Genomic DNA, 18,872 nt, shown 5'->3' on the forward strand with positions numbered 1-18,872 from the left:
CTGAAATGAAGAAAAAAACTGTAGTTAATTTTGACGAAAATGAAAGAAAACATGGGAAGGTTTTGTTTAAGTGTTGTTAGTGAGAAAATGTTGGTGCTTACCTATGGCGTTGTAGGCCCATTTAACAAGCTGTGTGAGGCGCTATTAGGATACTAATGGTCACTAACGGTTTTTACTCCTTGTGTTGTACGTATGTCGACTGGCTAGAGGGGGGTGGGTAGGAGGGGACGGAGTTGTAGGCTTGTGATTCGTGAACGGGAGGGAGTTGTGAATGGTAGGGGAAGCGGAGGGGCGTGTATCATTTATTGGTTTCTGAATGGCGCGTGAAGGGGAATTACGTAAGATGGGAGGGGGAGGGGGGTATGATGTATTTGTTGACGTAGGGGTGTTTGTTGATACTGTTTTGAAAATATTAAAAATCTTTTTGTCCTGAAGGTTTACATTATTGAATAATGTTACTATTTGGTCATATAAAGGGCTTCTATTGTCTATTGGATCATTTAAATTTTTATTAGCATTGAATTTTTGGTCCAAAAATATGTATAAATTTTCGAATTCGGTCATAAGTCTACCTTTTTTTACTGTTTTTAAAATTTGAAGGTCATGTTCAATTGTGGTAAAGTTGTGCCCCGTTTCTTTCAAGTGATTGCTCATTGCTGAGTGTTTATTATGTTTCTGAGCATTGAAATGTTCTGTGTACCTAGTTATGAAGCCGAAATTTCTAAAATCGACTCAAAGGAAAAACATTCCGAAACATAAATCTAACGATATTCAAAACAAAATCAACAACCTTTGGCTCAAAAATGAGATAAAACTATTGTATAGAAAGAAATCCTTATTAAATACACAACTTTATCGCGAACATTTGATTCTCGCACAATCGTTATCACCGCTAGAATGGCTTTCTTATCAACAACACATTACATATAAAATACAGATTGCATTGAACAAAAAACAAGAAACACTAAATCGCAAATTGACACACTTAAAAGAAGAAAAAGCAAAATCAATGAACCGGAACAGTAATATAAAAATAACCCCCTCTCCTTGGAACAATATTCCAACTACAATTAATCTATCCGACGTCACCTTTACAGATAAAGAAACACGTTTATTCAACCAAGGCCTAAAACATAATTGGCCCAACCCACATAAAGCAGAAGATATAATCACTACAATAGCCGAAGCTGAAACAAACATAAAGAAACAAATTCCAATAGACAAACAAAACGACATAAAATACGAAATTAAAAAGAAATTACCTGCCCTTGTAAAAGAAATTTTTAACAAAAATAACTTGTCCTCACTAAAACAGATCCAAGAATTAAGAAAAAAAGTGGACACTAATAACATAATAATAACTAAAGCCGACAAAGGCAATACTGTAATCTTAATGAAAAAACAAGATTACATTCATAAAACAGAGGAGTTCTTCTCTAATGAGACCTACACAATAATCTCAAAGGATCCCACTACAAAAACTCAACGTAATCTAAAAACACTTTTAAAAAACTCTTCATTTTTATTTAATGAACATGAATACCAAAGTCTCATTAATATGAACCCCAAACTACCCACCGTCAGATCACTACCGAAGGTACATAAAAAGGACGTTCCCATTCGACCAATCATAAACAGCCAAAACAGCCCGACATATAAAACTTCACAATTCCTCCAGAAATTTCTCAAAAAACATTTCAAATTCCATAACAAACACCCCAAAAATTCAATAGAACTATGTGAAACTCTAAAAAAATTTAACTTAAAACCTAATCACACATTGTGCTCTTTCGACGTCATTAACATGTATTCAAACATTCCCGCTAAAAAAACTATAGAAATAATAAAAAAACAATCTTTCCAAACATAGCCATTTAAGCAAAATAGAAATAGAAGAATTCTTAAAAGTACTAAACTTCGTCTTACAAAACAACTTTTTCACTTTCAACAATAAAATATACAAACAGGAAGGCCTGGCCATGGGAGACCCTTTATCCGGAATACTTGCTGAAATTTATATGGAAAACCTCGAAAACAGCAAAATAATAAATAACATCAATGGATTAAATCTCTGGCTACGCTATGTTGATGACACGCTAGTAATAATCGACAAAAACCTCAACAATAGTGAAAACATATTAACTTATTTAAATAATCTGGATAACAATATTAAATTCACTAAAGAGGACGAGAACCGCAAATCAATTAATTTTCTTGACATCACAATAACAAGAACTTCCAATAAGTTTGATTTCCAAATTTACAGAAAACCCTCATTCACACCTATAACTATTAAACAAAGTTCCCTTCATCCACAATCACACAAACAGTCCTCATTTTATAGTATGGTGTACAGAGCTCTAAAAATCCCCCTTTCAGCGACCAGTTTTAAAAAGGAAATAAATACAATAAAAGAAATAGCCACTTTTAATGGATATAATCCCTCTATCATAGACAAACTAATCAATAAAGTTAAATTGAAACTATTCACAAACCTCTCCCCAATAAAAAATGAAAAATCAAAGTTCGCAACCTTTACATACACCAACCCAATCATACACCAAGTAACCAACACCTTAAAAAATCAAGAGATCAAAATAGCTTTCAAAACTCAAAATTCAAACCAAAAAATTTTCTTCAACCATAATACAATAAATTCAGAAAATAATAAATACTCAGGCTCCGGTATCTATAGATTAAAATGTAATGAGTGCCTCAGCTCATACATCGGACAGGAAGAAGCTTCATAACTAGGTACACAGAACATTTCAATGCTCAGAAACATAATAAACACTCAGCAATGAGCAATCACATGAAAGAAACGGGGCACAACTTTACCACAATTGAACAGGACCTTCAAATTTTAAAAACAGTAAAAAAAGGTAGACTTATGACCGAATTCGAAAATTTATACATATTTTTGGACCAAAAATTCAATGCTAATAAAAATTTAAATGATCCAATAGACAATAGAAGCCCTTTATATGACCAAATAGTAACATTATTCAATAATGTAAACCTTCAGGACAAAAAGTTTTTTAATATTTTCAAAACAGTATCAACAAACACCCCTACGTCAACAAATACATCATACCCCCCTCCCCCTCCCATCTTACGTAATTCCCCTTCACGCGCCATTCAGAAACCAATAAATGATACACGCCCCTCCGCTTCCCCTACCATTCACAACTCCCTCCCGTTCACGAATCACAAGCCTACAACTCCGTCCCCTCCTACCCACCCCCCTCTAGCCAGTCGACATACGTACAACACAAGGAGTAAAAACCGTTAGTGACCATTAGTATCCTAATAGCGCCTCACACAGCTTGTTAAATGGGCCTACAACGCCATAGGTAAGCACCAACATTTTCTCACTAACAACACTTAAACAAAACCTTCCCATGTTTTCTTTCATTTTCGTCAAAATTAACTACAGTTTTTTTCTTCATTTCAGAACCATTCTATAACAACAATAATTCAACAGCTTCATCAAACTTCCATAATACTCTTCAATAGTATAAATTATTTACAATCAACGTTTTATAAAATATATTGTCATCGAAGAAGAACACAACAGCTCTCCAACCTTCACGTCAAAAAAAAAAACCATACCAACGTTGAGAATTTCCACCCATCATCATCTCTGCAACTTTCTTTTTACAAATTAGGCCAACTATAAACATCTGGTGAACTTCTTGTCAACGCAATCTTGCCGAATAAATCTAAAATAACCTACGAAATGTTGACCAATAAATATCACGGACATACGCATGCCAACGTCAAGTAACTTTTCTCAAGCAATTGGAATGTTTTTCCTTCATATTTTTTATACTAAGCTGTATATTTTGACTTATATCTTTTTATCATATATTTAGCAGTTATTTGACCTACATTTCAAACCTTGACTACGGCTTTAAGCCATCAACTGTCTTTTATAGTCACATGACGCCTTCATTTTTAAATGTACCTCTTATGAATCTACCAGTTTTTATGTATCAATTGTTTGTATTATATATTCTCATTGAACTGATTTCATATGCCTTCCACTATGTATTAGACATCCATTAATGACTACGGCTTTAAGCCGTACAATCTTACGACGTCCTAATCAACAAAGAACTACATATGTGTTTATCATTTTATTAGAACATAGTTATTTCATTGAACATTTTATATGTACTACCTTTGAATCCACTAGTTTTTAGTATCATTTGAATGTAATGTATATTCTCATAGAACTGATATTTTATGCCTTCCACTATGTATTAGACATCTATTAACGACTACGGCTTCAAGCCACCTTCTCTTATTATATTAGAATCAAACAAGTCCTATTCAACAAAGAACTACATATGTTTTTATCAATATATTGGATTTTTAGTTACTTCATGAACATGTTTATAACTAACGTAAATCTTACCTCTCTTATAATCATCAAACACATTTTTGAATATCTTTAACCAGATGCCTGGTAAAATAATAAGGTTTTTGATAATGACTGAAGATGCCTCAAAGTGAGAGGCGAAACATGTCTCATCTGAATAATGTTTTAAAATAAATGCCAACTTCTTGTAATGTATTGAATAGGTGGAAATAAACAAAAGATGTTATCCTATATACAGTTTATGAAACTTTCAATACGGACGAAAAATGATTTTCATCACTTGTAATAAGTGGTATGTTCCGAGCTGTCAGCGGAGAGATGGCGTGGAATGACATTAGTAGACGAATAGGTTTGAATGGCGTTTATAAAAGTAGGAAAGATCACGATATGAAGATAAAGTTTTAATTCAAGAGGACAAACTGGGGCAAATATTCATTTATAGGAAGGGGAGTTAGGGATTGGAATAACTTACCAAGGGAGATGTTCAATAAATTTCCAATTTCTTTGAAATCATTTCGGAAAAGGGTAGGAAAGCAACAGATAGGGAATCTGCCACCTGGGCGACTGCCCTAAATGCAGATCAGTATTGATTGATTGATAGGCTGCTAGGACTATACAATCCACCAGTGGTCCATAACCCGTTAGAGAAGAGATCCTCACTTGGATTATGTGTAAGTAGGGTAGCATCATGCTTCATGAATTTACCGAGCTCAGAACATTTTATGCAAGCCTCGGACCTATGGGAGTAACGGAGTCCCATGCCCATTTCACAGGCGAAGGACTCCTTGGAAACAACTTGGCGAACGAAATGGAATTCGATGGGGAGCTATCAGTATTAATTTGGCTTATGGAAGAAAGAAAGTAGAACTGGCTGAGTCAGCAAGGAGGATGCATTTGGATGTGCTAGGAGTAAGTGATATTCGGGTAAGGGGAGATAACGAGGAAGAGAGAGGAGATTATAAAGTGTACTTGACAGGTGTTAGAAAGGGAAGGGCAGAGTCTGGGGTAGGGCTCTTTATCAGGAATACCATTGCACGCAACATAGTTTCTGTTAGGCACGTAGATGAGCGAATGATGTGGGTAGATTTGTCAGTTGGAGGAATTAGGACTAGAATTGCCTCCGTGTATTTACCATGTTAGGGTGCAGATGAGGATGAAGTTGACAAGTTTTATGAAGCATTGAGTGACATCGTTTTAGGGTCAACAGCAAGGATAGGATAGTGCTAATAGGTGATTTCAATGCGTGAGTTGGAAATAGAACTGAAGGATATGAAAAGGTAATTGGTAAATGTGGGGAAGTTATGGAAGCTAATGCGATGGGAAGCGTTTGCTGGACTTCTGTGCTAGAATGGGTTTAGCAGTTACGAATACATTCTTCAAGCATAAGGCTATTCACCGCTACACATGGGAGGCTAGGGGTACCAGATCCATAATAGACTATATCTTAACCAACTTCGAATTCAGGAAATCTGTTAGGAATGTATGAGTTTTCCAGGGATTTTTCAAAGATACAGACCACTATCTGATCTGTAGTGAACTAAGTATCTCTAGGCCTAGGATAGAGAAAGAGAAATCTGTCTGTAAATGAATAAGGGTAGAAAATTTCCAGGACGAGGAAATTAGAAGTACATGGAAATGAGTCGTGAGAAGTTTCGAACAGTAGACAGTAAGCAGGTTCAGGATATAGAATGAGAATGGGTGGCACACAGGGATGCTGTAGTAGAAACAGCAAGGGAATGCCTAGGAACAACTGTGTGTAAAGATGCGAAAAGGCGAACATCTTGGTGGAATGATGAAGTGAGAGCAGCCTGTAAACGTAAAAAGAAGGCTTATCAGAAATGGCTCCAAACAAGGGCTGAGGCAGACAGGGAATTGTACTTAGATGAAGGAAACAGAGCAAAACAAATAGTTGTTGAATCCAAACAGAAGTCGTGGGAAGATTTGGGTAAGAACCTGGAAAGGCTTGGTCAAGCAGCAAGGAAACCTTTCTGGACAGTAATAAAGAATCTTAGGAAGGGAGGGAAAAAGGAAATGAACAATGTTTTGAGTAATTCAGGTGAACTCATAATAGATCCCAGGGAATCACTGGAGAGGTGGAGGGAATATTTTGAACATCTTCTCAACGTAAAAGCTTCCTGGTGGTGTTGCAAACAACCAAGCTCGTGGTGAGGATTAAAATGATGTTGGTGAAATTACGCTGGAGGAAGTGGAAAGGATGGTAAATAAACACCATTGTAATAAAACAGCAGGAATAGATGAAATTAGACCTAAAATGGGAAGGCAGGGATGAAATGGCTTCATAGAGTAGTAAAATTAGCATGGAGTGTTGGTAAGGTACCTTCAAATTGGACAAAAGCAGTAATTGCACCTATCTATAAGCAAGGGAACAGGAAGGATTGCATCAATTATCGAGGTATCTCATTGATTAGTGTACCAGGCAAAGTTTTCACTGTCATCTTGGAAGGGAGGGTGCGATCAGTGGTCGAGAGGAAGTTGGATGAAAACCAGTGTGGTTTCAGACCACAGAGGGGCTGTCAGGATCATATTTTCAGTATGCACCATGCAATTGAAAAATGCTACAAGAGGAATAGGCAGTTGTGTTTATGTTTTGTAAATCTAGAGAAAGCATATGACAGGGTACCAAGGGAAAAGATGTTTGCCATAGTGGGGACTATGTAATTAAAGGTAGATTATTAAAATCAATCAAAGGCATTTATGTTGACAATTGGGCTTCAGTGAGAATTGATGGTTAGACAAGGCTGTAATCTTTCACCTTTGTTGTTCGTAGTTTACATGGATCATCTGCTGAAAGGTAGGGAGGGATTCAGTTAGGTGGAAATGTAGTAAGCAGTCTGGCCTATGCTGACGACCTGGTCTTACTGGCAGATTGTGCTGAAAGCCTGCAGTCTAATATCTTGGAACTTGAAAATAGGTGCAGTGAGTATGATATGAAAATTAGCCTTTTGAAGATAAATTGATGTCAGAAGGTAAGAAATTTAACAGAATTGAATGCCAGATTGGTGATACAAAGCTAGAACAGGTAGATAATTTCAAGTATTTAGGTTGTGTGTTCTCCCAGGATGGTAATATATTAAGTGAGATTGAATCATGGTGTTGTAAAGCTAATGCAGTGAGCTCGCAGTTGCGATCAGCAGTATTCTGTAAGAAGGAAGTCAGCTCCCAGACGAAACTAACTTTACATGGTCTGTTTTCAGACCAACTTTGCTTTACGGGAGCGAAAGCTGGGTGGACTCAGGATCTCTTATTCATAAGTTGGAAGTAACAGATATGAAAGTAACGAGAATGATTGCTGGTACAAACAGGTGGGAACAATGGCAGTGGACACTCAGAATGAGGAGATAAAGGCTAATTTAGGAATGAACTCAATGGATGAAGCTGTATGCATAAACCAGCTTTGGTGGTGGGGTCATATGAGGCAAATGGAGGAAGATAGGTTACTTAGGAAAATAATGGACTCTGTAATGGAGGATAAAAGAAGTAGAGGTAGGCCAAGACGACGATGGTTAGACTCAGTGTCTAACGATTTAAAGATAAGAGGTATAGAACTAAATAAGGACACAGCACTTGTTGCAAATAGAGGATTGTGGTGGCGTTTAGTAAATTCGCAGAGGTTTGCAGGCTGAACACTGAAAGGCATAATGGTCTAAAATGATAATGTAGGTATGTATTATGATGTATAATCCACAGTAACATTTTGCGACACACTGTCACATTCAGAATAACGTATCGTTGACACTAGATGGTTGTAGAATGTTCCTTACATTATATACATACTACTAGGCACTCTAGAATTTACAAGAAGATATGTTGTGTAACATCCTTCTAGAAGCCTGACCAGGCAACATATATATAAGAGGCAGTCTTGATGGTAGAGTTGAGTTGTTGTTTAATAATTGTTTTGATGGGACGTGTGTAGAAGTCGTTTTTGAGGTATGTGAATTGGTTTTGTAGTAGTAGTAGTAGTAGTAGTTGTAGTAGTAGTAGTTAAAAATGTTGGTTTGTGGATGTGTGTGTTTGATGGAAGTTAAGTTGTAAATAGATTACTGTACGTAACTGAGAGCATTTTGTGAATACATCAACCGTCTTGTACTCGCTTTCGTTCACACACAATGTACAGTAAAGCTGAAGTTATACAAATAACCTCCAACAAGACTTTGTTTGATATAGGCTACTATTGTAAGTTCTTGTATGAACTGAGAAACAAGTGTAAATATTAGGTTAAAATGTCAAAAAAATAGGCTAATAATTAACAAAACAACTTAAATTCATTCTTCTTCCATGCAGAAGATCCCTTAGCAACGGTATAAACAAACAAATCTTTGCGTAGAAGAAATCACAACACTACTAAGATCCAAAGGAATATGTTATCAAATGATTTGCCCAATAATCAGAAAAATGGAAGTAGTATACAAGTAATCTTACACATCACGTAAATATCCAGAGTGAAGTCGTCTAGTGCGCTCTGACAGTTTTCTTGTCTGACCGGAATAGTGAGTAATGTGACATACGCAGTCATGGTGTTGGAATTCTTTTTTTAACTTTCTCTTAGTAGCCTAATGCCATTAATGAAACCCCTCAGTTATTTTACTAGTTATTTACTATAAACTGAACATAGAACCGATATAATTTACAAAACGTTATGGACCGATTGCACAAGTGGTGTTTAGGAAAATGTACAGCAATATTTTGTCGTTATTTTTAGACGGGTTAGCTTTGCACCACTTCTATCTGCATCTTGTTCGGTGTCTTTACTTCCTCAGCCCTGCAGAATACATAGTGCAGTGGCGTCTTACCACCACGAGAGTTAGAATAACACCGCAGGGTAAAATTAATTTATTCTGGAATGCTATTTTTTGCCTGATTGTTTTTTGTCTCTCTGCAGATGCACCGTGAAATGGCAAGAGAGGCAGAAGATGGAAGGCCTCAGTCTGCAGGGGAAGCGTCTGATACCTCCGAGGATGTCATCAATGTTGAGAATCCGGGCATTCAGTACCTTCACTACATCGCCATGGAGAAATTGTTCCTAAAATTAATTAGACTAAAATATGTGACCTGTGTGAAGGAATTTGCTCTTAGACAAATACATAAGTAAGACTTCTTTCATTGTACAGTATTTTCAAGGCTATATAAGTACTAGCGAGGTTCTCTTGAAATTGTTTATTACTAATACTATGGCAAAATGTTGGTGTGGTCTTCGTAACATCTTTTGGCCTGACGTGTTGATGGTCGATGGTTTTACGTGGCTGCCAGTATAACAAATGCATAGTGAATCTGATGGTTACTGTTACTGACCAATTAGCATGAGGTCTTATTACTGCCAGTCTCAATAGCATTTAGGTTATTGTTTGTGACCAGATTACTAATAGTTACTAGTTTGGTCCTGATTACCTAGGACAAAAATCACAAAACACACATCCACCTTCACACTATTGATCAATCTATCCTTACTCTTCTTTGGTACTAAGAGATTTTCTCATTGGAGGGGATGGTTATTGTCGTATCCTAAGGAAAGGACAGGCTCAGCACTAGGGTTCAAATATCAGATTGACCTTAATTAAAACAATTTCTGACACCTTAAAAATCTCACTCTAATTTATTCAAAATAGATTCTAAAATATACCATTTATGCAATAACACTTTACACAGCATACCTGCAAATATTCTCTCCTCGAAATTGATAAATAATCAGTTTGTTAGTCTCTGACACCTAAAGATCACACACTTCTATATTTCACTGTACAACACTTTTAACTTTCCTTCAGTCTTTAAAGTCTCTTAACCCATTGAACTGCAATTTTTCTTGAAAATAAATATACACTGATTGCGATTTAATCTGGCTTAAAAGAGAACACTTTTGCTACAGCAAGTTAACACACTGAAAAACAGTTCACGTTCTAACAATACTTCAACATAGTGTGGTAGATCTTTAAACACTCATATACATGCAGTGCCACCTTACACTTATCACATTCATAGCGGGATTCACCCCTGTTCTTTCCCTTGGGATTTTTTCCCCTGCAGTCATAGCAGACCTCGCACCTTCTTGATGGAGATGCCTTGCTTGTTGTTGCTGTTATTTTGACAGGGAAGTGACCGCAGTGTTTTCCTTGTAACCTCACTGGTGTACTTCCTGCACTGGGCCGGCTCTGGTTCGATAATCAGGCAGAACAACACCCTCCAAAGTTTGCTCCGCAACATCACCCCTGAAACTGGAAAAGCTGGGCCTGTTTTTTTTTTTTTTCAGGATTCAGCATGTGATTAATTACTTCAGCCTTCTCTGGATTCTCGCCTAATCTTCTTGGTACCACAGAGTTCAGTTCTCCATCTATAATACATCACATATTATTTGGTACATTTTCTGTTTGTGTACACTTTCAGTCTTCTAGGTTTTGCACATGCCCACCTGCGTCCCCGTCTTCATTTTCTTCAATAATGTCATCTAATTCTTCGGAATTACTAATGTTAACGTCACTCGAAGGTAATTCAGTATCACTTTCATCGGAAAAACCGTCACCGACATCGCTTTCCTCCAAACAACGTAATATTCAAGCTTCATCCGACTCAGCCATCACGTTGACTTTACCTTCACTAAAGCTTTACGTAGCAGTTTACTCGATCATATTTAGACCCTTTGGTGGCGAAATACGTAGCTGAAGGGCAAAGATAGCTGAAATACAATTACCAACATCTTGTAGACATGTTGGGATTGCAAAGAAATATCGATATGTATCCGTGGAAAGCTCAACAAAGCAATAAAGAGAGTGGATGGAAATTTCCGTCATTGCATTTATGGGAACCCGCGGACAATGACAGAAATTTCTGTCATTGCAAGGCAATGGGTTAAACTAGTCGATACTTATCTCAGATTTTGAAGCTTCTTTCTTCTTGCTTCTCTCGTGATTCCTCGCTGTAGGGCTCCTCTGGAATCTTCAAGACTGCAACACAGAACTCTTTCCAAGTTAAACGCGGACTGCGGCTACAGTCTCCTTAAACACTCGACGAGTTCTCTACGTACTGTCTTTGTGCTTTACCCTGTGGGACACGGCTAATTGGCAGGCTCAACTGCTGCCTGATGTGACTACTTTCTACCGAGTGACCACGAGTCTCTCCCTGCTACAATGTTCTCTAACATCAATGACCGGCCGGGCTGAGTGGCTCAGACGGTTAAGACGCTGGCCTTCTAACCCCAACTTGGCAGGTTCGATCCTGGCTCAGTCCGGTGGTATTTGAAGGTGCTCAAATACGACAGCCCCGTGTCGATAGATTTACTGGCACGTTAAAGAACTCCTGCGGGACTAAATTCCGGCACCTCGGCGTCTCCGAAGACCTTAAAAAGTAGTTAGTGGGACGTAAAGCAAATAACATTAAAAAAAAAATAATATAACATCACTGACTCGTTAGCTTCGTATTGATTAAGGTAGAATTACCAGTAGTGAGGCACTTAAGGACATTCTAAAACTTACGTGAATTCAAAGAAGCCATTTTTTTCTCCCTTAATTAAAGACATATTTATTCTAATTATCAAACTTTTTTTTGCAACACAGCATTAGTTTTAGCAATTTAAAACTTGAACCCGAACCATGTACCATTACTGGGCACCCAAAATGTTCCTCCCTATACTGGGCCTTAGAAATGTAGGATACAATGAAGAAAAATGTATACAAAATATTATTAAAATGTAATAGACCCTATATAACACTGAAAAATGGATCATAGTTCTTGCATAATTACAGTTTCTCTTTCACAGGTACTGTATACACTAACTGACGGTCCTGCGTTCTGAGTTCTGGTTGTAGTACCAATGCAATAATGTCACACAGAGAAATATCAGACACATTTTCTATTATAACAAAGTCCTTTTTGTTCCCTGCTGACGCCAGACCTTGGACACGAATCATTCTTTCTATAACTTGCTGCACTACACAAAGATATACATACCTTGTGGCATTTCTTTTTCCACCCAGGAATGACACAAGGGCAAATGTTCCTTCCTTAATATTAGAATCTTTTCTGACAGGTTCTCCTGCCTCTTCTTCACTCCATGTGTGCTCACTTTCTTCCCAAGGCGAATCTCCTGATTTATCCATTTCTGGCACAGAATCTTCAGATGATGAAGAAATGGCTGTTGACGTTGAGGGATTCTATTTTTCTTTCTTTTGTTCTGCTGCTCTTTTCTTCTCCTCCATTTCTATGTTTCGTCTTTCAATTTCTGCCGTTTTACTTCTTTTCAGTTCCTTCTTTTTATTATAATATTTTATCATGTGAGGAGATGTGACGACTGTAGGAGGCTTTAAATGCTTACAATATAGTGATTATTTTAATCCACCTATTCAATACAAATTGGTTTTGTGTTGCTAGTTCATAATACTACAACACGAATTTACAGGGACATGTTTTGCTTTATTTACAAGCATCTTCAGCCTATATAATTGTCTCAGGGTTAAGACCTGTCATATTTGGATTGTTTTTACAAATTTTTTGCTTGAGTATAAATCCATATTTAGTGATAATATGTAAAAAAAAATAGGAATTATGTACACATTCAAAGTATGACAATATGAATTACAATGTTGAATTGAAGTAACCCTTAATTCTAAAATACATTGACGTCCACAGTAATGTTAGAAAGACCACAAGACTTTGTAGCAGCAGTCAAAGGGAAGCTTCACTCATTCTATTACCTCGAAAGAAACATAAACAGCTACTCAAGATTTGGATAGAAGCCCCCCCATTTAACTACAACTACATTAATACAATCTGCTACCAATGGATATTCAAGTTGCAATAAACAAGAACTAATTATTCTAATACTTTCACTGATCAAATCACCAAACTGCAGCAAGCCTCGAAAATTCTAGAAGCTGGTCTCCAACGGTTCCAAGATTTTAATTTTTAGAATATAATTTCGACTCAAATTACACATGGAGTCAAATCATAGTTGTTTTTAAATAATTGCATTGGAGATCACAATTATTAACCAAATTCTCAATATCGGAAGTTACTGTGTTCCAGAAATCAATGGATTTTAGAAAAAAATGGCTCCTATATTTTAACCTTCAGTTTATATTTATGACTCCAATTTAAAGCCATATTACAGTTGATTCAATCAACCACAGCATTGTGAATACAATTTTAGCCAAATTTTTAAATTGTATTTACTATGTTTTGGACGTCAATGTATTTTAGAATTAAGGGTTACTTCAATTCAACATTGTAATTCATATTGTCATACTTTGAATGTCTACATAATTCCTATGTTTTTTACATATTATCACTAAAAATGGATTTATACTCAAGCAAAAAATTTGTAAAAACAAGCCAAATATGACAGGTCTTAACCTTGAGACAATTATGTAGGCTGAAGATGCTTGTAAATAAAGCGAAACATGTCCCTGTAAATTCGTGTTGTAGTATTATGAACTAGCAACACAAAACCAATTTGTATTGAATAGGTGGATTAAAATAATCACTATATTGTAAGCATTTATAGCAAATTTCAATATGGGTCTAATCATGAGATTAGTTACATGTAATGTAGGAAGCTTCTCACCTTCTTCTCTTTGTCTTCCTCTTCTGGCCAGAAGAGAGCTCTCTTGAATGGAGATGTTACATTTGATGAATCAGCAGTAGGAATGGAATTGTACTGTGGTACAGAGATGTTGCATTTTCTGCAGGCTGAACTTTTTCCTGTTCATGGCCTACTTCTATCGAACTGTTTGGGACACCCTGTAATAAAGTGTATGTTAAATAAAATAAAATATAAAATAAATAATTTTAAGTTATTTTAGCTCGAAATATGTTTAGTTTACCTGGAAAACTGATTCTGGATTCTGTGTATCCTTAGTCCCCAGCCATAAATAGTAAAAGATCTGTTTGTTCCACAGGACCTTTCCATTTACCTTCGTTCTCCTGGAATTTCTTTAACTTCTCTTCTCCAATTTTTTCTTCCAAAGTTTTGAAGAAGGAAGCCATTTCTCTATTCTGTGATGACATTGCTGGCTCTCTCACAGACTTTGGTCCTTTGGATGCACACAATAATATCAGTTTCTTGATCTTTTGAGAACACACTTCTTGTGCATTTCTGTGTTGCCAGTTTGGCCCCCTTCTTTCATTTTCCTTTGCAAAGTTGCTCTCGGAATGCAATGCATTTTGGCAACTGCGCGATCGCTCGTCATCAGCTATTGCTTTTTTTATTTGATCTTCGGTGTAGCTTTGCTTTCTTTCCTCCATTGTCCTAAAATTTAATTAAATGAGCATGTTAGCAAACGAATCTGTGTTGGGCCAATAGTGAGCCACGCTGGCCCACTACTGGTTCTGAAACTAAACGTTCTAATAGTGGGACAATGATGACCCTAAAGTGGACCACCCCATTTTATCTTTTAATGTAGGGAATATTAAATAGAAATACAGCATTTCAGTATGTATCTGCGTGGAGAAAAGAAAAGTCAAATTAATTCTGCAAGAACCAGTGAAGATGATGTTGTGCAATCTTGACTTTGAACCTTGTTTTCAGTTTTTCAAAGTTGGTGGCTCACTACTAGTGCATGGCCCACTATAGGTACTTCAAGTGTGGTCCCACCCAAATCCTGTGCATACATGTGATTAGTAACCTTCCTCTGATTCTTTCTAGAAGGAATTGTCGCATTCTTAGTTCATAGGGTACATTCCTACGTGACCAAAACCATGCTTGTTTTCCACTGGTCCACCCAATTTGAGCCTCAAACCACGACCTTCTAGTCTTTTTACTACACTTTCTCTCAAATATTCTGATTGCTCAAGATTGCTTCACTCCCTGGCTCACTGAATGTTCCAAGTTGAGACTAGCTTTAAGAATGCTTTTAATTATTATTGTAATTCTTGCACGTATTCACAGCACTGATATTTAATTTACTCTTCATCACTCACTTCCACTGTTTTGCTTTATCTTCTTTTCTTATGTTATACTTGACCTACTCATGATTATTAGGGATTTCTGACTGGGAGGTCATGGATCAAATCCCGTTCGATGCGCTTGCTCCATAATTCCGCACGAATGGGCGAGTTGCGAATCGGCGCTCGCGACATTACTGAGTTCTTCCCTGGTATCCTAACAGCTGAGATATTGACGGTTCATTTCAACAGTTGGTTTTTCCAACAGCATCTATGGTGGACAGTTCAAATTTTGGGCATGACTCTGGCCTGTTTTTTGTAAAAGTTTGTGTTTATTGCTTCTACTTCATTCGTTTTGATCACTTATTTAAATCCTTTTGTAAACATTAGTAATTTGGTAATAAACACTGATTGAGACACAGCATAAGCCCAAGGTCGTTAAAAAATAACAGAGCGAAAAGAAAAATCAAACAGGAAGGTCGTAGTCAAATAAACAAGAGAAAACGAAACATACAACTGAACACAATACAAGTACTTGTCCCAACTTGCAAATAAAGAAATAAATAAAAGTGAGATAGCTCCCTTGGAAATGTGCTTATCAAATAAGGACGTGCCCTTCAACACCATTATGGAGTGCATTCATCATCATCATCATCATTTCCCTTTATCCAGCTGTAGCCGGGTAGGGGCAAATATGGTTCCTCTCCACTTTCTTTGGTCTTTCCAACACTCCTCCTCCAACACTGTGTCCCACTCCAGGTTTCTTTCTATAATGCTGCGTTGGATGGTATCCTTCCATCTCAATCGTGGTCGTCCACGGTCTCTCCTTCCTTGGATTTGCATTTCCATCACCTTTTTTGGCATTCTTTCGTCGCTCATTCGCTTTATGTGCCCAAACCATCTTAGTCGGCTCTTCTCTATTCTATCATTCATTTTTTCCACTCCAATTTCTTCCCGGATTTTCTCATTCCTTATTTTGTCTCTTCTACTCTTCTGTATCATACTCCTTAAGAATTTCATTTCGGCTGCCTGTATTCGACTCTCATCCTTCTTTGTCATTGTCCAAGTTTCTGCTCCGTAAGTTGTTATGGGTACGTAATACATCTTGTACATAGTATCCTTTGCTTCCATTGGCACATCTTTGTCCCATAACATATTTCTTACACTGTGATAGAAACAACTTCCAGCTTGAATCCTTTTACTAATATGGAGTGCATTAACCAAACAAAATGAACTTGATAAGACAGTAATATGTTTTGATTTTACAGCATATCTTGCAAGATTTTCTAACTACAAAACCTTCTCAAGGTTTAATATCAGTAATGAATGGGAATGTATCTGGATGTGAACCAAATAAAAATAATTCATTTTCAGATAATTAATAGAGGTGCACTTATAGTACGTCAGCTCCCTGTGTGGGTCAAACTCGATGTTTACCTCACAACATATATTAAAACTCAGCCATAGAGAGATTTGGTTTACTCTGCCCTCTATTAGATCTGGAGTAAAGCGGAATGTCAAAATTGACGAGCAGACCGCCAGGTGGCATCAAATTAAAATGTTTGCATGTGGTGAAGAGACCATAGAATTATCATCATAATCATCTCCGTCAGCCATCTTGTAAAGAATTCCACACCCACAAAAACAAAAACCCACAATCAGCACAATGACCAACAGTAGCACGCCTACACACAAGAAAACAAGTAAGTGAGGGATAGTAATCATAGCCTGCAACAACTGAAGCAGTGCAATAGTTAGCCTTCAAGTTTAATTAGGTTTCCTGTTTAAGTAAAAATTCAACTAAACATATAATCCATTTTGATAATTTACAAAGCTGGAAATCACCTTATGATATAATGGGTTAAAGGAAATATTGTATGATAGTAGAGAAAGATCTTCATTGGGGTAGTCACATAAATGGGATTGAAAATAAAGATTACAGATCTCTGCACATGGTTATGAGGATGTTTAGTGTTGTACTAAGCATGTAAAGGAGAAGGTATATAAGTCTCTGGTAAGACCCTGGAACCCTCACCAGGATTACGTGATTCAAGAACTGTAAAAGATCCAAAGAAAAGCAGTTCAATTTGTTCTGGGTGATTTCCGACAAAAGAGTAGTAGTGTTACAAAATGTTGCAAATTTCAGGCTGGGAAGACTTCGGAGAAAGGAGACAAGCTGCTTGCCTAAGTGGTAGGTTCTGACATGTCAGGGGAGAGATGGCGTGGAGTGGCATTACAAGACAAATAAGTTTGAGTGGTTTTTAAAAGTTCAGATCACAATGTGAAGATAAGGTTGGAATTCAAGAAGATAAATTGGGGCAAATATTAGTTTTGTAGGAAGAGGAGTTACACATTGCCAAGGGAGATGTTTGAAATTTCCAAATTCTTTTGCCGTGAAGGCCCGACTGCCTTTGGTACTGTGTAGGGCTATGTGCACCTCTGGAAGTGGAAATCTTGTTTCTTAAATTTCTCAACTTCCTTACAGGAAATGGAGCCTATGTCCTTCCACGTGAATCAAACATGCCTTTACCGCCTCGGACAATCTGGCATAATACACTCCACGGCATGATGGGAAAGATATTACATAAGCCATATTAACAATGAAAGAAATTAACTAGGATTAATTATGCTATAGGCAACACCAGCATCAATGAGTAAAAAAATTTCTAACCTGGTCAACTTATAACAAAAAATGCTTGTCAATAGACACTAAGATCCAACAGTACAAAACTTTAACTTTGCCCGAAACCACTTACGCTTGCAAAATCTTGTTCCAAATTAAAAATGAAAGAAGAACTGATCAGCTCCTCAAAACTGAAAGAAGAATTATTAGAACTTGCATAAATAAAAAGTACCAGGTTGAAGGATTCTGGAGAATCGTCCCCAATGAAACTGTCTATCGAGAGATTGACCCAGTTACCAGCATGATGAAGAAGAAAAGAATCTCTCACGATTACCAGAAAACAGGATTTTACGACAACTAATGATGAGAAATCTGGGAAAGAAGACAGGAGGGCATTCAATCAAAGAAATTCAAGGGGATCTCAAAACGGTTGGACTCGAAATTACAGATGCAGAGAACAAGAATAAAATTACCACCCTTCTTAAGAATCAGAAATTTTCAACTGAAATGATGCACAGAAGGCCTGTAAAGATTTCAGATGAATTAAGAACACTGCAATCAGAACGAATGAAGAAGTACTGGGCAGATAAGAAGAATTAAACAGCACAACCTGCGAAGAAAAAGTGTATATGGAAGACTCAAGTGGTAGAATATTGCCAATAAAGTTAATAGTAATAATCATAATAATGGATACAAGGAAAATTAAATCGAGTGCATATCATAAGATATTAGTGAACAGGACGGGTTTTACCATCATTCTTTTTCTTTACGTTACTGTGGTGCAGTTATTTTCTCTTGGTAGCAAATTGTCCTAATTAAGATAAAAGAGAAATTCATGAAATTAAAAGAGTAAATGAAAAATAATCAACAGCAGATGGACATAAGAGAATCAAAGGAAAATGCAAAATTAAAACACTGGTAGAAATTACAAACCACGGGGAAATGATGAAGATGATGATAATAATAATAATAATA

General features: G+C 36.8%; 1 protein-coding gene across 2 annotated transcripts in view; it reads left to right on the forward strand.

Annotated features, from left to right (window-relative positions):
- The window catches only part of IFT57 (intraflagellar transport 57), a 175,299-nt gene that overhangs the window by 22,944 nt on the left and 133,483 nt on the right, over nt 1–18,872 (forward strand). For both annotated transcript variants that reach the window (XM_067154084.2, XM_067154083.2), the window contains exon 2: nt 9,288–9,493. In XM_067154084.2, coding sequence (XP_067010185.2) covers nt 9,288–9,493 — 206 coding nt within the window. The remainder of the gene's footprint in view (nt 1–9,287; nt 9,494–18,872) is intronic.

The sequence above is a fragment of the Anabrus simplex genome, chromosome 9 (assembly GCF_040414725.1).
Source record: "Anabrus simplex isolate iqAnaSimp1 chromosome 9, ASM4041472v1, whole genome shotgun sequence".
In the NCBI taxonomy this organism is placed as follows: domain Eukaryota; kingdom Metazoa; phylum Arthropoda; class Insecta; order Orthoptera; family Tettigoniidae; genus Anabrus; species Anabrus simplex.